General features: G+C 46.9%; 1 protein-coding gene across 1 annotated transcript in view; it reads right to left on the reverse strand.

Moving 5' to 3' along the window:
• LOC147662586 (E3 ubiquitin-protein ligase NEURL1-like) overlaps positions 1 to 15,952 on the reverse strand; it is a gene marked incomplete at its 3' end in the record, with an annotated part of 229,345 nt that extends 213,393 nt beyond the window's left edge. The window contains exons 1-2 of the mRNA XM_086951063.1: positions 15,598 to 15,952; positions 2,562 to 2,768 (exon numbers count right to left, since the gene is read on the reverse strand). Of these exons, the coding sequence (XP_086807189.1) occupies positions 2,562 to 2,768; positions 15,598 to 15,952 (562 nt within the window). The remainder of the gene's footprint in view (positions 1 to 2,561; positions 2,769 to 15,597) is intronic.
• Positions 15,953 to 24,366: the final 8,414 nt, after the last annotated feature.

A 24,366-nucleotide genomic window follows, 5' to 3' on the forward strand; every position in this document is an offset into this window, starting at 1 on the left:
GAGCGAGCGTGCTCTGGCACTTTGAAGGGTACGCCCTTGACCTACCTCTATTCAGCTGCCCATAAGAACTTGACCATAGGTATGCTTACTCGTAACATCATAACCAAATTAATTTACAGACACAACACATGCGGGCTGATATAGGCCAAAATCATGTCGATATTCATACATAGTCAACATTGAATTAATGACACCAAAATATTTATTATTGAAATCATAGTACGCGGAAGAGCGCACCAGCGAACAGCCCTGCGTGGATTATTACATGCTTAGATCTTCATCCAGGGGTTGAGGATTAAGAGACTAGCTTTAGTTTGATGCTCCACCCCTCTAAAATGAATAGCTCTCCTCCCCATGCTGGTGACTGCCACCCCGCAAAATATAAACAGGAGCCAGGAGGACACAGGCTGTCACTGCTAGCGCTCACCCTTCCCGGGCCACAGCAGAGCTTCGTACTCTTTATGGCGAGATATGGGGTTTCCTGAACTCCCAGGCTGCCCCAAATTCAAGAATTTTCGGCCGGAGAGGCCTGCCGAGAAAGTGGCACACAGTGTACGTCATCGGCAATGCCGGTCTGAAGACAGTGTGGCCACCGTGAGCAGGGCAGAAGGGATGACGCCACTGCTGTCCCATACAACGCCCAGGGGGAGGGACTCCTGCCTCCATGATACTAATAATTCATGCTCCCCGCGTTCATATCACTTTCAGGATAAATATAATCGGATAATCGGATTATGACTAGGTTATGGGTTAACAGCCTGAAGAAAAAATGGAAGCATGTGTGCGTGAAAGCATTTGACCTTCAATGAACCGTTTAAAAAACTGCAGTAAATGTCATTTGTCTTGTATAAAAGAATGGGCAACACGGCTCGGCGAGTTAATCCCTTACTGGTGAAACCTGGTAGGACCTGCAGGCCACGAATTTAGAACCGGGAAAAACCACTTCATTTTCACTCTGGGGAGGGTGATACATTCAGCAACATAAACGAGGCCATCTGCTATTTATAGCAGTGTGGGATTAAGCGCTATATGGAACAGTTCTTATATTTGTAAACCTCTATCATGGGCTCAACAATGACATACACACATTATTATAGTAACATGAAGAATGCACATCGCTTCTATGATTTGTAAGTAAGTGCTGGACTGCTCTCCAGCAAGCGTGGTAATCAGCCGGATTTCGTAGGGGAGGGGAGACATGGGCATGTGTATTACGGAGTCCTTGCTTCCAATAAATAACCATAAAAAAGTGGAACTGGACCCCGGAGCCACAGAGACATTGTAAGAATGTATTGTCAGAGACCTCTACTGTCCCAGCGAAGGGTTAGAGTCTTATCACAAGCTTATGCATGAGCAGCAATGGACAGAAGGCATAAGTGGCATGGCTTCATGAGTCAGAAAGATAAATAGCTCTTTAGGGCTCTCTTACCTCTCACAGGAATGCGCAATACATTTATTTATGGTCGCACATTTCTTTTTTTCTAATTAAGATGTTCCTATTGATTTTGACTAAAATCAATAAAGCAGATTGTATACACACATCAATACGACAAAGTGTGAGCTGTGTTAGGCACTGAACGGATTAATGAACGAAATCTAGTCGAGGTGGAGATTTTAGAGGGGTACATCATCAGCCTTGAAAAGTAATATATATACAAAATTAATACAATGACAGGTGACAGTAATGATAAGGCTGCCTTTGGTGGGTTTTATCATGTTCACAGCCACTTTATATTTCATATTCGATGGCTGCAGTGGACATTTGTTCAGGTATCCCGCCGGGGAATGCCAATGGTTCCCACTCGGTACACAGTCTAAATATCGATTCCTAATTGTCGATCTACACAAATATCGAGTTGGAAATATCGAAGGTACAGAATTTCGATGTCAAGAATATCGTTGGACAGAATATCGACCCTAAGGTAAGTAATATCGCATTTATTTATATCGATGTAAGTAATATCGTAGTTAGTTATATCGATAGCATATATATCGATGTAACTAGTTTCGATGTTACTTATATCGATATTTGTATTATTTTTATGTATTTAATTATGTTTGTGTATGTAACCGAGTGGGAGAAATAGGTCGGAAACCGGTAGTTCTGGGTAGATAAGGTTTTATTTTAACAAAAGATTTCTTCTTTTTCTTTAACTGTCTTTCCCGGGAAGGAGGAACTGGGTCCATGGTTACTCTGGACAGGGTGATGGTTCTCCGTGAACGGACCTCCATCAGGGTCGAATTTCAGGGGTTGGAGGCTCTTCTTCCATGGTGTGGCATTCACATAAAACAAAGGGGAAACAAAAGGAAATATTCAAACCTCCGTCTGAGGTATATATCGGTTAAAGGGACCAGGGTGTGAGGGAAGTCACGGTGCTCAAATACGGGCGTCGCTATGGCCTTCAGTGCAAAGGTGAAATAGGGTGCAACAGGGGGGGAAGAATGGAGAGGGGGCAGAGGAACGTGAACACACAGGAGCAGTGTGCAGATATCGCAAGCTTCCACTACTTCTTTTCAGACCCCGCCCGCCTCCCTACCCAGCTCGACACTCGTTGTCGTACCTGGGATAGCCACAGAACGTTGGCCTCCAGGCTTCTCGTCTTCTTCTCTGGCGTCGTCTTTTCCGCTCTTGTCTTCTCCGTCCTGCGATCTCCGGTTTCGGGAAGCAACCTCCGCTCGCTCTTCCTTGTCTGTGACGTCACATGCCGACAGTAGGTCTTCCTCGCTTTTCTCCAGTGAGCTGCCTGCTACATCATTCCCGGGCGGTCCTTGCCACACAGGTTACGACCCCTTAAAATGGAACACGTCTTCTGCCTCGTCTTGTGGGCCCCAGAGATGATCTCGTTCGTACTCCCAGTCGTTCTGCGAGGAGCGGAGAGAGGGTAAAGTCGAGGGGTCAGCTATCCACCAGTCAATTGAGGGGGTCTTGGGTACTTTGGCACTAGGTTCCCGGTTACAGTGTAATATGTTTTTGTTAAGTATTTTAATTTTTTTAAATTATATGTGTTTTATTTTTATATATTAATAATGTTATTTTTAAGTAAATTTTATGTTTTAGTACCGGAGCGGGTTGTGGGTTTATAGGGGAATAGGGTGGGAAGTAATTAAAATATAAAAATATACTAAATTAATTATTAATTTTTAGGAATTATAAATTGTTTTTAATTAATTTTTGTTTTTATTTCTGTAGCGGGTTGTGTGTTTATAGGGGAATTGGGTGGGAAATAATTTAATTGTATTTAATTATTGATTTATAAAAAATGTTTGGCTATGGATAATTATTTTATTTATAATTAATAATTAATTGGCAATTAATTACTTAAATTAATAATTGATTATTTAAATTTGTAATTAATGTTTTTAATTGTTATTTACATTTTTAAATTAGTAATTCATGTTTGTAATTGGAAAATAATTTTTGTAATTGGTAATTAATTATTTATTGGTTAATAATTTTGTTAATTGACAATTAATATTTTTAATTTGTAATTATTTTTATTAATTGGAAAATATTTGTAATTAATTGGTAATCAATGTTTTGTAAAAAGTATTATTTGGTATACATTTTTTATTGTTTGATAATTTTTAAATGTGAATTAATTTTAAATAATATTTTTTTGGTAATGAAAAATATTTTATTGTTTAATATTTATTATTTATTATTTGGTGAGTAATATTTATTAATTAATATTTATTGGTATTTGTTGTTAATTTATTGTTAATTAATTATTCTAATGTAATTGTTTTTAATAATTATTAATTGTTTGTAAATGATGTAGATTTTTAAAAAAAATTTAATTATACATTATTTTAAATATAAAAATTATTTATAAGTATGTCATATTTAAATTCTACGGTATCCAACGCTTTCCCTACTGTTGCACCCTCTGGAGTTGGAATAGTAATTTTTATCCCTACGCTATCCAATGTTTTCCCTACTGTTACACCCCCTGGAGTTGGAATAGTAATTTTTACCCCTACACTATCCAACGCTTTCCCTACTGTTACACCCTCTGGAGTTGGAATAGTAATTTTTAGCCCTACGCTATCCAACACTTTCCCTACTGTTGCACCCTCTGGAGTTGGAATAGTAATTTTTACCCCCATGCTATCCAACGCTTTCCGTACTGTTACACTCTCTGGAGTGGAAATAGTAATTTTTATCCTTACGCTATCCAACACTTTCCCTACTGTTGCACTCTGTGGAGTGGGAATAGTAATTTTTACCCCTACGCTATTCAACATTTTCCCTACTGTTTCACTCTATGGAGTTGGAATAGTAATTTGTACCCACCCGTTATCCAACGCTTTCCCTACTGTTCCACTCTCTGGAGTGGGAATAGTATTTTTTACCCCTACACTATCCAACGCTTTCCCTACTGTTGCACTCTCTGGAGTTGGAATAGTAATTTTTACCCCACGCAATCCAACGCTTTCCCTATTGTTGCACTATCTGGAGTGGGAATAGTAATTTTTACCCTTACGCTATCCAACGTTTTCCCTACTGTTGCACTCTCTGGAGTGGGAATAGTAATTTTTACCCCTACGCTATCCAACGTTTTCCCTACTGTTTCACTCTATGGAGTTGGAATAGTAATTTGTACCCACCCGTTATCCAACGCTTTCCCTACTGTTCCACTCTCTAGAGTGGGAATAGTATTTTTTACCCCTACACTATCCTACGCTTTCCCTACTGTTGCATTCTCTGGAGTTGGAATAGTAATTTTTACCACCACGCAAATGTAAAATGTATTATTAAGTAAGTATATATTATATGTTATGTTTATTTTTAATTAAAGTTTTATTATTCAATATGTATTATTTAATAATTTTAAACATTATTAAATATGTTTAAATATGTTTATTTTAATTATAAGTACTATTTACTTTATTTTACTTTTTTTTGTACAGAAAACCCCCCCGATATTTTCAATTATGATATTTTTAACATCGATATTTTGGTTTCGATATTTTTATACTTACCATGTTGTAGATAGGGTGTCGATATACTTGCCTTCGATATTCCAGCGTCGATGTTTTGTAGGTCGATATTATGTCCGTCGATATTCTGTCAGAGATTCTCCTACTCATCGTGAGTGTGTTCATTCATTAGCAAACCCCATTCCACCAATGGTTTTGATTCTGATGTTTTCCAATTGGCAATAAACCTTTATATGGCAATAGGTAAGTAAGTAAGTCAGACTTGTATAGTCTGTCGCAAGACAATAAAGATCTGCTTCCGATAAAAAAAAAGATCTATTGGGACATCAAGGCTGATCGAAGACACTTCATGGTTCTTTGCCATATCCTTTACTGCACTTTTTCAGATATAATATTATGATATATATATATATATATATATATATATATATATATATATATATATATATATATATATACATATATATATATATATATATATATATATATATATATATATATATATATATATATATATATATATATATATATGTATAAACACACACACACACACACACAGCTTCAGCCAAGTCAGAGCAAACACAAATTCCACTCGCTACAAGCGAAAGCTGTAAAACCACTCCTGCTTGCTTGCTGTGAAATTCAGCAGTTAAGTTATAGTTTCTTGAGCTAAGTATAACGTATGCTCCCGCAATGCACTTCTTATGACCTCACATGGTCAGTGACATCACTCATGACATCTCAAATGACACCCATACAGCCATTCAGACATCCACACACGCACTTTAATACATATAGTCACACAGATTAGATATGTTAGAAATAGTATGACTAGTTATTAGTACACAAAGAATAGAAATGTAACTTATGCTGTAGCTTATCATCAAATCTTTAACTCTCAGAAACATTTATGAAACACAGTCACAGGATGACCTCATCAGTGATTTCATTTGAGATGCCTCATTGATATCATCAGTGATGTCACTGACTATGTCATGAGTGATGTAAATGTATTAGAACATTGGAATGTTGGGAGCTCCATTGAAAACAATGGTGTGCTCCGGGCTTATAATGGCTGGTATAAGTCTGGAGCTCCAACATTCCAATGTTTCTTTGTTCACAGCCCTTGCTGTGAACAAAGGCTTCAGGGAGCCTGAGGGGATTCCAATCCCCTCACGCTCCCAAAAGGCTTTGTTTTTTTTGTTAGAACATTCTGTCCTCTAGTGACAGAATGTTTGAATAGCCTTATAGCCCTTCGTAGATGGGGTATACCACTATTAAAGTCCCTCTCCCTTGTTAAAGGCCCTCGCCTTCGACTCGGGGCTTTTAACGCTGGAGAGGGCCTTTAATAGCCGGTATAGCCCTCTACGGCGGGCTATAAGGCTATAATATGTGAGGTCATAAGCAGTCCATTGCCGGTGTGTAAGTTATAGTTAGCTCAGCCTAACTAGAACACCCCTATAGCCTTTAGTTTTTTTCAGTGAATAAATATATGTATATAAATACACACACATATATATATAACTGGATAGTTCTAGTTAGAATCATGTTTCTAAAGGAAATGCATTCTTTGATTTGCTTATATCTTTAGTACCGTATGATGAATCTTCACAAAAGTTTACCCCCACATTTATTTTCATCTCAGCTCCTTCCTGGAAAGATTCGGGGTGATCTGTCAAGGGGTCGAGAAAGAGGGGGGTCCCAAAATAAGTTTTTTCCAATTAATTTTTCTATAGGAACTTTAGACACAGCTACAGCCCAAACCGCTAAATGGATTTAGACCAAATTCGGCAGAAAGCTGATATTGGTCCAGAAAGAGTGCTTTTTGCGATCTGGGTTAAATCTGTTCAGTAGTTTTCGAGCAATTAATGCTCAACAACTTTGCATATATCATGAGACAGAACATCCACAGGACAACAGATATCATTATCCAGCTCTGGTGACCGCTACCTGCCTGACGTCCTCCGATGTCCCCATACCTCACCTCTTCCATTTGTGCCTGTATCTTAACTTTATTTTGTTTTATTTTAGCTTTATTTCTTTTGTGCCCTTATCCTTTATTTTGCCTTACTTGCCCCGGTTGACTCACTTGCAGGCATCACCAGCCTCATGCTCTCGCCATGCTCATTCCCTGCCCTCTTGCCTCCCTACTAGTCCCTCCCATATTCCAGGACTACAAATGGAGGCTGCTGCATAACTGCGCCAAAGGCAAGCCAGTCTGTGCCCACCGACACCAAGTGCCAGGATCCCTGGCCCTACGGCCACTCTCTGATACACCGGCAAGGAACTCTTGGACCGAACCTCTGGATACCGAAACATCAGCCACTTCTCCCCTACACCTCGTTAAACCAAAGGACCCTTCACCTGCCAACAGTGCTCCTTCTCCTGCACCACAACCAACAAAGGATCCCATGCCACCCGAACCATAAGACAGAATTACTCATTTTCAGGAACAGCACCTCCGCCTGGGATCACAGCTGGTGGAGTCTCCTCCTCCTGCTTCCATACCCTTTGCATGCTCCATAGAATCTTCAGATGGTTCCCTATCAACACCAGAAAGACCGTCATTCAGGCCCTCGTCAACAGCCGCCTCTACTACAGCAACACTCTCTAGGCCTGCATCTCCACCCAGCTCCTCATAAGACTCCAGGCCATACAGAATGCTGCAACCAGGCTCATCCTGGACCTCCCCAAACAGTCCCACATCACCCCACCTCAAAAACATCTACTGGTTCCCCATCAAGAAGAGATACCAGTTCAAGATACTCATGCACACCAGCAAAGCCCTCCAAGATCAAGGACCATCCTACATCAACCATCAATTGCACTTCCATCAACCTTCTAGACACCTGCACTCCTCCTCTCTAGCCCTCGCACACATCCATGCATCCGCCACAGCGGTGTCCGTTCCTTCTCCTACATTGCCAAGACCTCGAATGACCTGCCCCATCACCACCATACAGCACCCTGCCTGACGGGCTTCAGAAAGAGACTCAAGACCTGGCTTTTCACCCAGATACCCTCAGCACCCAGATACCCCTATGGGTGACAGGCTGCGCTATACAAATGCCAATTCATTGACTGATTGATGGAGAGATCTGACTAGCTGCCACCACATCAACAAGGATGCAGCAGTCCAAAAAATAGAGTTAAAAAAACATAGGGGGCAGGGCAGGGATACCCGGATCCCCTAAGGACTTGAGGGGGGTTACTAGAGGGACCAAAAACCTCTTTTTTAAAATATGTTTCCCGCAAATTTGAGAAGGATCCACAGCAAAAAAAAGTTTAAAGCGTGGGATGAACTGCCCCCTTCCACCCTGGAGTATGCATGGTCTAGGGTGCAGCTCAAAATCATCTTTTGGGGACAGGGCACATGGCCCCCTTGCCCAAAGAGGCCCAGCATACTCCATCCCTCAGAGCTGTTCTGTAAAGTAAGGGGCGGGGGATGCCTGACCCCAGGGTACCCAATTACCTTGCGCCTAATGTGAATTATTTTTTGATAATCAATTTTATCAATTTTTTAAAAAGGGAGTGATAAAAACTTGATTACAAACAGTGCAGTGTGATGAGCAGCAGCACAAAATAAGGCTTTCAGTGAATAATGCAGTTCGCAGCACAATACATTATTATTCTTCCTCTTCCAGGGGGCACGTAAAATGAGACCCGGGGAGACAAGAGATTCAATCAGTCTAACATTCCCAACCATTTGCCCCAGACCTTCCGGTGTTTGGCCGGGCAACCTCTGGCTTTGTCTAATGATAGTTCCTGTGTAGCGCACCAGTCCACTCCTCAGCACCACATAGTTGTAGTGTCGCACTTGGCTACGACCAGAGCGGTTCCTAGAAGCGCCTTATCTGGTCTGGATTCATCCAACCCATCATGTGATGCCACCCAGTGCCAGCCCCGAATCTGGTTATCAGAGCGGATGGGGTTGGCTAAGGGCTCCATGGCTAGGGCGAAGAGGAGGAGTGAGAGGGGGCACCCTTGCCTCGTCCCTCTTCCATTTGGGAAGATGTCAGAGAGCACCCTGTTAACCTGCACCCATGCAGTTGGCCTGGAGTATAGGACTTGGACCATACAGCAGAACTTTGGGCCTAGGCCCTTGACTCGAAGAACGTCTTTCAGATAACCCCAGTCAACCGAGTCAAATGCTTTCTCAAAGTTGGCTAGGAGAAGCGCCAAGTAAGGGGTCAATGATTGACGGTTGGCCAAGGCCAAGTGGAGACGCTACAGGCAATGTTTAGTACTCCACGCCGGCATGAATCCACATTGGTCAGGGTGGACTAATTTGCTGAGGTATGGTTTAAGATGTTGAACCAGAACCATGGCATATATTTTGACCTCCGTATTAATTAAGGAGATGGGGCGGTGCTCCGCGCACGCTGGCAAAGGGGGTTGCGTTTTGGGGATAACAGCTATTGTAGCCATATCTGTCTCTTTAATGTCAATTATTAAGGGAGGGGGCACACGTCCTCCCTTCCCAAGCTTAGATATGCCATGGGGACCTCAGTTAATAAAACCCACCACCTACTGAAAGAGATCCATCACTCCCCTACAGACAAAAATTGTGAAGGCATCTCTCCACCAAGGATCCCTCCCAGAATGCCTGAAGATGGGCCAACTATCTCCTCTACTAAAAAAGAAACGGGCACGGACCATGAAGACTTAAAAAACGTAGGGGACCAAGTAGCCAGATGGATCCACCTGCCACTGTCTCTAGCTGACCATATAACTCTCCAAAAGATGATAATCCTGCCAAGATTTCTATATTTATTGGTTAGCATCCTCATTATGCTGCCTTCATCATTTTTCAGAACCTTACGCTTGCACATGATTACGTTCACGGGGAGGGTAAACAACCTCGGATTTGGTGGGAAACACTTACACTGCACTATGCCCTGGGAGGATTTGAGGTCCGCCTGATATGCAATTATACGCTCTTTGCGCTCATGCTCACTTTACTTATTACTGGTACCCCACTCATGAGTTCATCCATCATGTTGCTCGAGAAGAGGATAATGCACACTCCATCCCACTGTACACTATTATTTTACAAAGATGACCTGCTGTGTCTATCTCTGAATTTAAAACTATTCAGTGCACAACTACCACATGGCGATCCCAGGTACAACGAGCCCATAAGACCTCTATATACACCCGCATTACCCTTCATGCAACATCCAGACATATCTGTAACGCAGGAACAAAATGCGCACACCATGCTGACAGACAGAGGCCTGTGCACAACGGGGGATATGTTTCAGGAGGGCACCTTCATAACCCTGACAGACCTACCATCCTATACACCACATACCACACTCCTCAAGTTCAACTACCTGCGTCTGTGAATGGCCATTAAAGCTATTGATCCAACCTGCCCACTAGAACCACCTGGCCGTCAAGCTCTACAAACACTCCTTACTACTCCTACACGTGGGTGTCTCATTTTTTTTTGTAAATATCTTTTTATTGCAGCAAGATCAGTGATACATACAGTATGTTCGAGCCATTTCCCTTGGCGCTCTAGGAATGCGCGATTCCCCCACTTCCATGTTACACAGCCATTCAGCTCACACCCCGGAGGTTGAGCGGCAATACCATGGGGGACAAGCCGCCCGAAGAACACTGTGTCGGAACATAGCCACCAGGTGATAGGGAAATGGCAGCGCTGCTTTTCAGCCCTCACGCTCCCCGTCCCGCAGCCCACGTCCAGTTGAACCAAGAGTCACTCTTCACCCCTGCTGGACAGCCCTCCCCCCGCCCCCCTCCAACTCTCCCCACCCCAACTACCCCCCCCCCCCGCCCAGAACCTGCCCAAAACCATCCCGCCCTCTCCCGGACCCCCCACCCCCCCAGGCGTGCTAGAGTACCACCGAACCGAGCCCTCCACCCTCCCGGCTAAACCAGATCCGAAACAAAGCATCAGGATTTAGCAGCAATTATTCGTAAGTCACCACAGTGGAATGCGAATAGGGGAGCAGCACAGGGGGCCTAAGTCACCCCCGCGTCCGGCGGGCGCACCACCGGAGCCGGGCTATGCGCCGGGGTGTCATCCTCTTCCATGTCCAGGAGCGTGAGGTCTAGGACCAGCCCCTCCCACGCCCTGGCCCTCTCCAGTGCCATGTCATTGCCTGCCCTGAGAGCGGCCTGTAGGCGAAGCTCACCCTCACACCGGGTCCATTTATGCAGCTCAGCCTTCCATCGCTCCACCGTGGGGCCCCTGGATGCCTTCCATTGAGACGTGATGGCCCGCTTCGCCAGGGGGAGCCCCAGATCCAGAAATTTGCTAGTAACCTTGTTTTTTGATGTGTGAGGGAACCAGTGTAGGATGCAGTGTGCCATGGTGAGTTGCAGGTCCCTCTCCATTACCTCCTTCAAAACCTCTACTACCTCTCCCCAAAAGGAACCCAGCTCAGGGCAAGACCAGAACATATGTTGGAAATCGGCGAGTTGGAAATCGCCGCCGTTAGTGCTGCGTGAAGGAGGAAGTCCCCTCCCGCCAGCTCAAAGTGATCCCTCAGGAGGTCGAACGGCAAGAGCGCCCCGTTTTCGTAAAGGTCGCCCATGGATGACAGCCCCCGCTGGTCCCAGTCATCCAGCCCGCGCCACGAACCCCCATGCGGGAGTGCTCCGCAGAGTTTAAGTGGGATCTCAGGTGCGTACGGAACCGCAATACCGCTCCTTCGGCGATACCTGTTCCAGCATTTTCGGGCCGTCGCAAACTCCTGAGTGAGGTGGAAATCTCCCATCGGGAGTCCCAGGACAATCCGGGAAAACACCTGGACCGGGCCCGCCGGTTCTCCTGAGCCGTCCTCCCCCTGTCTGGCTCTTGCCACCCACTGCGTCAGCCACTGCAGCTGCGCCGCTAGGTAGTAGCGCTCATAGTCCGGCACTGCCAGACCTCCATCCGCCCGAGGTCTGAGAAGCGTGGCATGCGCCACCCTGCGCCTGCCCGCCCCCCACAGAAAGCCGATAACCATCGATCGCAGCCGCCAAAAGTAGCTCGCCGGGATCCAGATCGGGAGGGTCCCGAAGAAGTAGAGTAGCCGCGGTAAAGTCACCATCTTGAGTAGTGCCACTCTCCCCATGAGTGACAACGGGAGCGTGCTCCAAACGTCAAAGTTTCCTTTGGTGTGCCTGATTGCCGTCCCTATGTTTCCCTCAAGGATATCCGCTCTGTCATGGAAAATCGAGGTGCCACGATAACGCAGGCTCCTCTCCTCCCACGTCACGCCCTCCGTGGTTTGCGGGCATGCTCTTCGTGGGCGGGCTGGGAATAGGTGGGACTTCGCCCAGTTCACTCGGAGGCCCGACACTCTACTCAGCGATTGTAGGAGGGTCTTAGCTCCACGCAGGGAGTCCGCCGAGTTCGCCAAGAACAGCAGCAGATCGTACGCGTACAATGCGATGTGGTGTACCTGTCCATAGACGTCCAGGCCCTGATATGCCCGGCCCAGCCGGGCTCGCGCCGCAAGGGGTTCGACAGCAAGGGCAAACAGCAGGGGGGAGAGAGGACATCCCTGGCGGGTGCCCCTGCCCACCAAGCACATTTCCGAGATAACCCTCCCCGTTCTGACCCTCGCCGTCGCGTCCTGGTAGAGCAGCTTCGTCCAATTTACGAAGTCTTCGCCGAGGCCCAGCATGCGCAGAACGTGGAAGAGATAAGGCCATTCCAGGCTGTCAAAGGCCTTCTCCATATCGACAGCAAACACCACTGCCTCGTCGGTGTCATAGGTGTCAGCCTCCAGTACATGTAGGAGTCGCCGCACATTCAGCGCCGTGTTGCGGGTCGGGATGAAGCCGGACTGGTCGGCGTGGACCAGCCTGGGCATGTGGGGAAGCAAGCGCGTCGCCAAGATCTTGCTCAAAATCTTGTAGTCCAGGTTGAGCATGGACAGGGGGCGGTATGCCGTCCTGTCCCATGGTTGCTTGCCCGGTTTCAGTAGGGGGACGATCAGCGCCTCCCTCGTGGTCGCAGGAAGACGGCCCAGTCACTTCGACTCGTTGTATAGCCACGTCAGCCGGGGCGCAAGGAGATCAGCATAGGTGAGATAAAATTCCGTTGGGAATCCGTCGGTGCCCGGTGCCTTATTCCTGGCCATGCTCTTGATGGCGACTCGCACCTCTCTCTCCTCGATCTTGGCCCCGAGCCGCTTCTCGTCCTCTTCTTCCAATACCGGCAGGTCAAGATCCTCTGTAAAGGCCTGGAATTCCTCCAGCGATGCAAGGACCCTGCTACGGTAAAGTTCCGTGTAGTAGTCATAGAACAAGGCGTTGATCCCTTGTTGATCAAATCGCGCCGCCCCCGCGTGGTCCCTGAGCTCAAGGATGACCGAGCTCCGGCGAGCCGGATTGGCCAGCCAGGCCAGAAGAGCTCCTGACTTGTCTCGTTCCGAGTGCGCTCACGTGAGGTAGGCCTTGTAGTCAAAGCACCGGAGACGCTCCACCGTCGCCGCCACCGCCTCACACGCCTCCAGCAGGGCCTCATGAGTGTCCGGCCGTTCAGGCCTTGCCCTCTCTAGTTCCCGTAGTGTCTTGTCCTCCCTCGCGACTTCCTCCAGTAGCGTTCTCCGCACCCCCGATGACGTCGCAATGCACTGGCCCCGCAGTACAGATTTAAAGGCGTCCCATTCCAACGCTGCTGAGCCCGCCGTGCCCTTATTCACATATGCTTCGATGCCCGAGGCTATTGTGGTTTGGAAAAGCTGGTCGTCTAGTGCCTCAGGGCGGAGTTTCCAGGCCGGGATCCTCGGGCGGATTTGCGACCAGCGCATCCGCACGAGGAGCGGATTATGGTCAGAGATCGAGCGCGTAAGATACTCACTGTGGCACACCTCCGCGTGCACGTCCTGGGAACACAGGAAGGCATCTATGCGAACGTGCAACTCATGGAGAGCGGAGAAGAACGAATAGTCCCTGTCCGACGGGTGGCTAGCCCTCCAGGAGTCGACCAGTCCCCATCGGCGCTGCCAGGCCGACCGCGCAAGTGCAAGTCTGCCAGCTGGTGCATTCAGCAGGGGGGGGTGCGATCTGTCCAGGGCAGTGTCAGTCACACTATTAAAGTCGCCGCCCAGGAGCAAGGGTTCCACTAAGAATGGGGCCAGTTTGTTGGAGAGTAGAGAGAGAAATGCAGGCTGGTCCACATTCGGGGCGTACAAACAACCCAGATTAAGGTCCCTCCCATCCAGCTTGCCTCGTAGCATTATGTATCTCCCCTCCGGGTCAATTACCTGTTGTGTGCACTGGAAAGGTACCCCCGCCGGTACCCATATGGCCATCCCCCTAGCATAAGCAGAGTAACCAGTGTGATAGACCTGCCCCCTCCAGCGTCGCTGCAGCGCCTTCCCTTCCTTAGCTAGCAGATGCGTTTCCTGAAGGAAGGCGATGTGAATGCCCCGCCTAACTTAATAGGAGTGGATCTTTTGCCGCCTATGCATCGAGTGCATCCCCCGTACGTTCCATGTGAGACATTTGTAGCCTAAGTCGGATCCCATGGTAGAGCCCTCCGTGCCCTATCTACCCTCCCAGTGACCCCCCCAGCATGCCCAGGTCCCCCCCCCGTACCCTCCCAACTTGTGTAAGCAAACTACCCCAACTCCCATTCCCCAGGACAGACAACCAACATGGAAACCCCATCCAAACTCAAATATCAAAAGTGTATCACTACAGAATAGGGCTGGAGCGGCCACGACGCCGACCCCAGACAGGCCCGAAACCCCCCGCCCCACCTCCCCCAACAATACTCAGGAGAGGCCTCCCGACTCTCCCCTCCCCCACAGTCCCAGTCATAGGTCCCGGGGGGGTATCCGCACCTCACTGCATAGCGTCCGGAAGCGGCCCCCCATCTGCACCCCAGTACCTTACATATGCGGCCAGTGTCCCTCGATCCAGATCAGCCAAGGATACCATCTGCTGTTTGGGGAGTCACCACCGGCAGGTCCGTCTCCGAGAGTTCGTGCCCGCTGCTGGAGCCAGGGCTGGGAGCACTGACCCTCGACTGCTCCGATGCACTACTGAAGGGGCTGGCGTCTCCCTGGCTGATGGCCGCCACCGCCTGCACCGCCTTGGCTCGCTCCTGCTGCCATCCCGATGGGGAGCCAGATCGTCGTGTCGGCGTCGTTTCCGTTGAGCGTCTCCTGGGTGGGGTCTGCGGCGGGGGATCCTCGCCCGGCTCCCCCCTAGCGTCCAACCAGCTCCAGGCCTCCTGTGGTGTTTGGAAAAAGTGGGTGCGCTCTCCAGCAACCACCCGCAGCCGCGCCGGGAACAGCATAGCGTAGGGCATCTGCAGCGATCTCAGTTTTCGCTTGACCGCCAGGAAGGAGGTCCGCTGTTTTTGCACGTCTCTAGTGAAGTCCGGGAAGACCATGACCTTGCTGTTGTCGATTCTCAGGTCCGGGAGGTCTCTCACCCTCCGCAGGATATGGTCCCCGTCCCGAAAGTGTAGGAGACGCAGTACAATCGGGCGCGGCGGTCCCCCTGGCTTGGGGGGGCGCGCGGGGACTCTGTGCGCTTGTTCAATGGCAAAAAACGGGGAAAGTCCTTCTGGGGCCACCTCAGTCCGCAGCCAGCCCTCCAGGTAGGAGACCGCATCCTGCCCCTCCACTTTTTCGGGGACCCCTACGAGGCGGAGGTTATTGCGCCGAGAGCGCCCTTCACTGTCCTCGGCTCTGAGCTCCAGCACTCGTACCTTCTGCGCCATCTCTGCCAGTGATGCCTTTAGTTCAGTCCCGTCCCCAGGCAGACTTTTCAGGGTAACCTCCGAGGTCGCCACTCGCTCCTTTAGCTTCCTATGGTCGTCCTTCAGCAGGGTCAGGTCCGATCCGATGGCATCCATGCGCTTCTCGAGAGCTTCCCGCGACGCTACGATCGCCTGCATGATGTCCCCCAGGGAAGGGTCCCGTGGGCGGGTCGAGCTCCCCTCTCCCAGTCCCGGCGGGTCATCGTCCACGAGGTGGCCCGGGTCATCCAGCTTCAGGGCCTCAAAGCCCTTCTTCCTGCCTCCCCGCACCATGCTGGCGGGCAGCTAGCTTCTTGTGCCCCTGCAGTGGCCGGCGGCGTCCCCGTTCTCCACACCAGCTCCACTACAGGTACTGGGGTCAAGTCCAAGATGCTGCCCAGTGGTCAGGTCCCGCTCCGCCAGGGCCTTGGGGCACCAGAGCTCCGGGTCCGGTCGCCCGGCGGGGCCTCCCTCGACTGGGAGACTCAGGTTGATTTTGCGCCTGCCATCGCCGGTCCCAATGTGGCGCTCGGCACCCGGGCGTCTCCGGCCAAGTAGCCGCCTCTTCCCGCCTCCGGGTCAAATGCCTCGTGGGAGCAGGCAGCCGTTACCTCCTCCTCTGCTCTCCCCGTCGTCGCAGGCTTGGCACCACTGGTCTGCAGGCGGTGCGGACTCCGTGGTTAACCCACCACCCAGATGTCAGACACGGCACTCCACGAGGTCTCAGGGGCTCCGCAAACGGCCGCCAAAGCAGTTACAGGCTCACAGGCGGCGCCATCTTAGGGTCAGGCAAGCCGGCCGTCCCTCGCTCTCCGGTTCCGCGCGCCGTAGTCCCAGCCAGCACTCCTCACCTCTTACGGGTGCCAGGGGGGCCGCGCCAATAACCAGCCAGCCGCCACAGCCTCCTAGGGTACCTCGGTCTCACCAGGGCTCCTCCGCCAGGCGTTTTAGTTCGGGACGGCGGCCGCCATTTTGGGCGCTCGCTTCCCCGGGTCCCTCGTTCTCCGCCAAAAGGTCCGTGGGGGCTCATGCAGGGGCCCCCAGACCTCCGGGATCCTCCTACTCGCTCCCGTTACTCTCCTGGGCACTTCTGTGGGCTCGGGGTCCGAGTCGGGACACAGGATGTGTGGTGGTGCGAGGCGTGCGCGGAGGAGCTCCGGAGTCCCGCTTCCACCTACATCGGCGCCTTAGCCACGCCCCCGTGGGTGTCTCATGCGTGGCGCAGGGTTGGCTGCTCAGAGGTCACGCTACACACAGGGAATTGTGTGCCTGCGGCCAATCACAGGCAATGCACGGGCAAAGACTGTGCACTGTGGGGGTTTGGCTGACCACTGGGGGTTGACTGCCCCTGCAGTCAACCACCCACCATTCACAGGTAAAGGCCATGCAAAGTGGGTGGTTGGCCTAACGTATGGTAATAAAATATTACTTAATGTTAATTTAAAAAAAACTAGAAATTCACTGAAAAATATACCCAAAGGTTAAAGTGACATTCTAGTTAGGGGAAAATATAATTTAAAACATGTTGTTTTGAATGGACAAAACCACTGAAATTCACCAGTTATAGTTGTCTCAAGTCAGTATAACTCATGCCATAGGGTAACTATACCTTGCACCCTTGCCCTGCATTGCTAATTATCCCACATATGATATCACTCATCGCATAATCTGTGACATCATTGATAGTATCACTGCAACAACGGCAGTGACATTTATGATGACAAAACTATGCACACCCTCCATTTCAGAAACGTTATTCTTTTGTAACATAAATGGTGGACACTGACTCTAGACAATCAGATGCATATGTCTGGACACATGGGTCATGGCTCAGTGCCTCTTTCAGTATCATTATATGTCTAATATAGTTCCTGGTCCACTCATCCCTTCATTTAACCAACAGGTCCTCATGTACTAACAATAAAAAAATAGGTGTGACATTATCAACAACTTTATCAAACCAGTGCAGCAGGACTGTACAACTCTAGACCTCTGTTGGTGTCGACCCACAGATCAGGCACACCGTGGAGGCTATTGTGGCATCCGGCAATTAATCAACATCAAGGCTGGAGAGTGGGGGCAACAATTGCTGTCATCCCCATCACTACTGCTTTCAACACTGGAGTCTTTTTGAAACAGCTCTCACCCATTTTCTGACTTCGGAAGGCCTTGCTAACTTAACTTTGCAGTTTTCTTGTTGACTTTTTTGGGCTACGTATCTTCATCTCATGGCAGGATACACATTCTAGCTGTTTTGAAGCTTGGATGGTAGTTCTATAACTGGATTCTGGCATGATTCTTTTCTGGGCCAGACACAGCTGTCTAAAATTATGTTTGTTAGGTCATATTTTCTGCCAGTCCCCCTGGTTATTCATGTTGTAAAAAAATTAAGATTGGACATGGGAAGGTTGTATTATTAACTGATTCTGGATTACCTGAGCTATCGTCTCCGTAGATCTGCTAGGCAGTCAGGATTCTAACTCTGATCTGTGTGTTCGCATAGGAGAATTGCAAAGTTGTTTTGAGTTCCTTATTAAACCAAAGACTACGATAAAAGCCATCTTTCTTTCCGAATGCAATTTATTATATTTATTAATGATATTTTGCATTGGCGGTTGCTGTAATCGAATCTGGTAGTTTGCAGTCGCATGTAGATGGGAACATTGACAAAGGAAGAAGAGTGACAAGAAATGACTTTCGCTTCATCTACAGTTTGAATCAGATGGCTCACTCTGCCATTGAAAAAGGCATTTTGTTAAGTTTGAAAGTTTTTGATGTTGACCCTCCCGTTTTTGTCTCTCTTCAAGTTCTCAATGAGATTTTCAGATGCTCCCCTTTCCATAGAAATGTGGTTTAGTATTCTATTGATTCTTTTTAAAGAATGCTGCAAAGTGTTTTTGAGCATTCTGCTGGGGTATGTGAGGTTCCACTCTGTCATTACAGGGCCAGCAACCTTCTTACAAAAGACAGACAGGAGTTTCCAGAGACAACTTTTAAGTGGAAGAACAGGACAATAGGTCTAGGGAAGAAAAGGTCAACGTGGAATTAGCTTTGGGAAGTTTCCAGGACTTTATAGGTAAAGTGAGTGCTGGCTTTAGGGCAGTGAGACCGGTGCCATTGCATTGGGCACGAAGGTCGGGGGTGGGGGGGGGGCTCTTTGCATGACAGGCTGAGGTGAGATAACAGCAGCTTGAAGAGATCTTTGCGTGCGCCCATGTTCAGGGGTTAATTACAACGGGCAAGATTACTGTGCTGGTTAATGCAAACGATGGAGAGATCTGTGATATGTCTAGTCAGTTTTGAAATGATTAACATAGCACAGAGAGTTAATAATCCTGCTGCAATGCACAATATGTGACATGCAGATCACACATTTTTTTTTATGTAGGTGGCTGGGTGGGTTACTGCTTTTGTAAAGGTATACTTTTGTTACTTGGAGTTCATAAGCTACAATCCTTCTAACATAGCACACTGAGCTATTAACGGCCATCAAAGTGCTGCAGGCAAATTGAAAGTCATAGGTTTAGCCCCTTGTTTTTCCCCTCAATCTTTCATTACTCTCCAGTTGCTAAAAAGGGTCCTTTTAGGTAGCAATACAATTTTATTAGTAATTTTATTAGTATGACACCCCCAACAGTGTTACATTTCAAATCTTGAGTTTAAGGGAGGAATTTACTAACACTTCGCACCTGGTTTGCATCACAAAAGTGATGTAAATCTGGTGCGCAGTGTTGTTTTGGGATTTCCTTGCCAGTGCAGATCCTGATTTTGCATTAGATAGTTGCCCTAAAGTAACACAAAGTAGCACTATGTGCTAATTTACGTCAAGCAGGCATATCGTGGATGGTACATGGATGTTTCCCATGCACACACTAATAGGATTTTGATGCTAATCCAGTCTCTACTAACTTTGGTAGAAAGGGATTTGCATAAATAAATTATGCCTTGACACAGACACGAAATTGGAGAAAAGATGTATTTTCTCCAAACCTTTCCAACTTTGTCAGAACATTGAATTTTGTGCTGGAAGTGTACCCTTCCAGAATAAGACCTATGCTTGACATCACGTATGCACCCTTGTGCAATGGTGCAAGGTTGTGCACATTGAGGCAAGGCAATTTAAGGTATGCAAGCACGAGAGAGCAAAACTACCATAACTTAGTAGATATGGTGCTGTAGTGCTATCGTAGCACAGCAACTTTGGTTTCGTATGCACTTAGTTAATCTGCCCCTTCATTTCTTCAGACCAAGCATTCTTAACATATAATACCTACTAGTATGGATGACATGCAACTCCTACAACCTGCAGTCCTCATTATCCTAAGAAACATTTCCTACACATTGATTTGCACACTTGCTGACTCTGTAAATGTGTGATGTAAAGCACTCCGACAGTCTACATTGTGATGAGTAGCACTATAAAATACATAAATGTGATAGAGGAGCTTAGGGCGATGAGGGGCACCTTTGGACGGTGGAAGTGAGGTAGTCCACGTAGAAGGAGTGTGTTGGCGCCAACAAAGATTGTTGCATCAGGCGCCACCAACTCTAAAGCCGGCCCTGGGTAAAGTCAGCACTAGACAGCTTGCTACCACCTTATCTGTGTTGTAAGGTTCACGTTCGTTTGTGCCAGTTCACACATGGCATTCTTATTCCTGAACGTTTGCTTTGCTAAGTCCCTCAGCTCCCCCTCGTGTCCAGGGCTTTGAGTAATGCATGCTTGTACTCCGAGTAATGCTAAAAAGACGTGTCTGGGTGGTCAGTGGGCAGACTGTTTTTTTGGCTGTTTGTGGGCTTCTTTTATGGTCTGGTGGGCTGGTTTTTTACTGTAATTTCCCAGATATTACTGCAAGCATTGCGTTTACATTTTTGAGCTGCAGTGTCCCGTTCTGTGTTTGAGAGTTGTATCCTGGTCTGGTCACTCTTGAACTCCTCAGCATCTGTATGTGTGGACAAAATGGTGAGATTACAAAGAATTGTGTGCTGTGCATGCTGTGTTGGGGTTGTGGTTTACGAAAGATCAAATCCGATGGTCTGATATGTTTTGCAATGTTACAGCCTTCAGTTGTTACTCACTCCCACCTTTTGAGCACCCACCATACCTACTTAACAGTAAACGAGATACTCTGCCTCTGTTGAATTCCCAAAGAATGAATGCTTTTAAATAATCACGGAGGTTGGTCTGAGGGTGCGGTCTGTACCTGTTTTCGTGCTTGTGTTTGTATGAGTGTATTAACAAAGACCGATTTTTCAGAACAATAGTCACTTACCAGTGAATACATGACTATAGTTTGCGGCTACTGACCGCCACCATTTGATTACACGAGCTGCAAAAGATGTGGTCAGTCACAGAGTAGACATGTTAATTTTCCATAGACACGTTGGCATCTGGGTATCACTAACACCAGAGGCATTGAAACACGGTGGTATGAGCAGAAATACTGAGAAAGAAAAATGTTTACAATCACATCCGAATACCAATTTGTGTTTGTTCTGTTTGTTTTCTATGTTCCCCTTACAGATGGAGTGAATAATTGCGACAAAGGTCACATTTAAATAAGGAGCAGCTATCTGCCCTTATCGCGGTACAATATAGGGAAATTCTCTTAACTGTCTTATTTCAAGGGGGTCACGCCCTGAAGAAACTCCACGCACCCTTCATGGGGCAGCAGAGGACAGAAACATGTTGGCAATAGGGTCCTCGGACCATAATATCGCGAGAGACCCTATATATCACATTTTTTTAACATTATTGCCAGACCCAAGAATAAAGAGACACTGGGTCTGACAGTGATTTTTAATCTTTATCCCCCTGGCCAAAAACTATCTTACTAAGTGCTCCCTGAAATATGGTCGAGCCCACCCTAACTTCTAGGCGTTAGGGTGTCCCGATGATGAAGCATGACACCACTTGGGTGTGTGAGGGAATAAAATAACAAAAGGAATTGCTTCCTTCCCCACGCAGCAGTGGTGTTGACACTTCAGATAGGGCATACCACCCACCTAAATAAGATACATACTGTTCTAGTTAGCCAATTCATTCCCCTGTGGTAAACTAGGAAGTATAGGGAGTACCTTTTGTGACACAGTATTAACCTACGGGAGGGTGTACTCCCTTCAGAGTTCCTCTCTGCCCCTAACCAGGCCAGAGACTTCTTCCCTCGCAAGGCTTTGTGTTTCATTTGTAGGTCTTCACCAGAACAGGTGATCATATAATGAAAGAAGTAATTTCCGAGTAAAATCTGAAAACGCCTCACAATCGCTCTGCATCTTTGATAAACATATCGGTGAGGTGTAACATGCTTCCTGTTGACCTTTACAGGCTAAGTTGCCATTGGCCAGGTATCTTGGAATGAGTCAATTATTGAGTCTTTTTTTTTTAATCAAATTTCTATACCAAACTCTTCTAAAGTTATCAGGAACAGGCTTGTTTTCTGGATTTGGTCCTTTCTTCAAGTTGAGGCCAATTAGTTTCCATTTGTTGTTCAGACAGACTGTCTAGAAATGCTTCTAGTTATTCAGGGTACTTGAAAATTTTGAGGCCAATTTGATGTGTTATTGTACATTTGCGAGGCTAGATTTCAACATGTTTGACGTTGGGTCTTCTCATTTGTGGTCTAACTTCAAGGATTTTCCTGCTGATCGGGCCCTCGCAATCCCTTGCAAGATAAACAGAGGTTGCCATAGTCACATATATTTTTTTTTCACTGCTGTCAGTATTAGGTTGGACTTGCTGTATTCCAGAAAGTACCTCTTGACTTGTCGTTCCCATTTACTTTTGGAGGGGGTCCAAGATGATGTTCTCCTTGCACATTGCTTTGAAGGCAGGCCAAGAATGTTTGGTAGGAAGCTTTCTACTAAGACAATCATGTCTGTTATTATTGAGTGCAAGAAGGAAAACAAAAAGTCATTGCTTTGTCTGTACCTGTTTTAAGTCTTCTTCAGCTTTCTGAATTTGATACATCTGATATTCGAGCTCTTGAACTGTTGCGGGAATGCTTCTAGAATATTGATTCCTTTTACATATTCATCTGTCTTTTTCTCATTGTTGTCCAGTTTCCCTTCAATTACATATAGGCTTGCATATATAAAAGTATTAATGATTTCGGAGACTTACGTTCCACCAGAATGTCCGTTAGTGCTGGTTCCTTAGGTTTTTCTTGTTGGGGAGATCATTGTTGAATACCCTATTATTTACATTGGGAATAGAGCTCAATTATTTTCTTAACTAGGGTCTTTTCATGTAATGCGCCAAGAGATGGGGTCTTACCTTCATTTCTAAAGTCCCTTGTGCTCAGTCAAAATTTTGGTTCAAGTATACTGGGTGATACTTTTGAGCGGTTTCTTTAATGTTGCCTTTTAACCTTATTGCTTTACAATCTTTAGCCTTGCCTCCTATTGCCATTTTAACCTTAACTCTCTGGTGTTGGTCTTATTTCATGAATCTTTAAAAATCTTCAAAAATCTTCAGTTTAGGGCTAGTGTCTGGTACTGAACTGTTTTCAAGGCAAGAAACTTCTCTTTACAGCCTGCCAGTATTTTTATTATTATTATTATTATTATTATTATTTATTTTTGTAGAGCGCATAGTCACCCTGAGGTATCCCAGCGCTAGGAACCCTATCTCTTAAATTCAGCGGGACCGAGGGCAAAACAAAGTAAAAAAAAGGGGGGGTTGGGGGGACAGAAGATCAGTTAATGAGTGGAGAGGAGTCATTGGGGTCATTAGTCTTTATTCTGGACTGTATGACTTTATTTTAGTACTGTAGGTTAGATATATTATTCTGTTTCTATAGCGGGACCAGACTACACAAGAAGTACAAGAAGAATATACTGAATACCATTATAATATATTGGCATTGCATGAAAGAGAAAGCCTGCACCGCAAGGCTTGAAAAACAAAATTGTGTGGCTTTGCTGGCTTCCAAGATGGAGGCCTGGAGTTAAAACTCCACCAAAGCAGGGCAGGTAAAATTTTCATGAGTCATCCCATCATTCTCTCAAGCTAATCACTCCCCCAAAAATAATTGCAGGTCCCCTAAAGTGGATGATGGCTCTCTGATTTCTAAGCTGCCCACTGAACCGAAGGATATTCCAAGACAAGCAGAGAGTTGGGGTCAGAACGGAAACACCGTAGCAGTGAGGCCATTTAATCCACGGGTGAGAAGACTCCTATATAAGCCAAGATTTACATGCAGGAAGAAGAGTAAGTGGAAAAATAGTGCATCTAAGGGCAGCAGCGCTCCCTTCAGAGAGAAGCTGGTAAACGTGATTGTGCCATCTTCTCCACCCAATTCAGCTTGCACTGGGCCTAGTAGTAGCACCGGTTCTATGCGTATAGCTCATGTGCTCCTGGGTGACAACAGACACAATAGCTGTACATCAGGATACCGGCACATTCACATTTCCCCAAGCCAACAGTAGATATTCTGGGAATGCAACAGAGTAGGAGAGGTCAGTAGGCCCACGTTGTAACTAACTGACAATGTCCTAAAACACTTTTGGCATGAATATTAAAGGATGCAGCACTTGCCACTTGACACCACAGATAAGCTGCAAGAACCCTATAAAATGTTAGCGATAGAAGGAGAGTCTGCAGAAAAGCTAACCTCAACTGAGTAGTACAACAGTACTGCATACACAGGTATCTGAATGCGATGTGAATGGCTGCAGTTGCAAACAGTTCTAACCCTAGAAGACTGATAGTA

The sequence above is a fragment of the Lissotriton vulgaris genome, unplaced genomic scaffold (genome assembly GCF_964263255.1).
Source record: "Lissotriton vulgaris unplaced genomic scaffold, aLisVul1.2 SCAFFOLD_3172, whole genome shotgun sequence".
Classification (NCBI taxonomy): Eukaryota; Metazoa; Chordata; class Amphibia; order Caudata; family Salamandridae; genus Lissotriton; species Lissotriton vulgaris.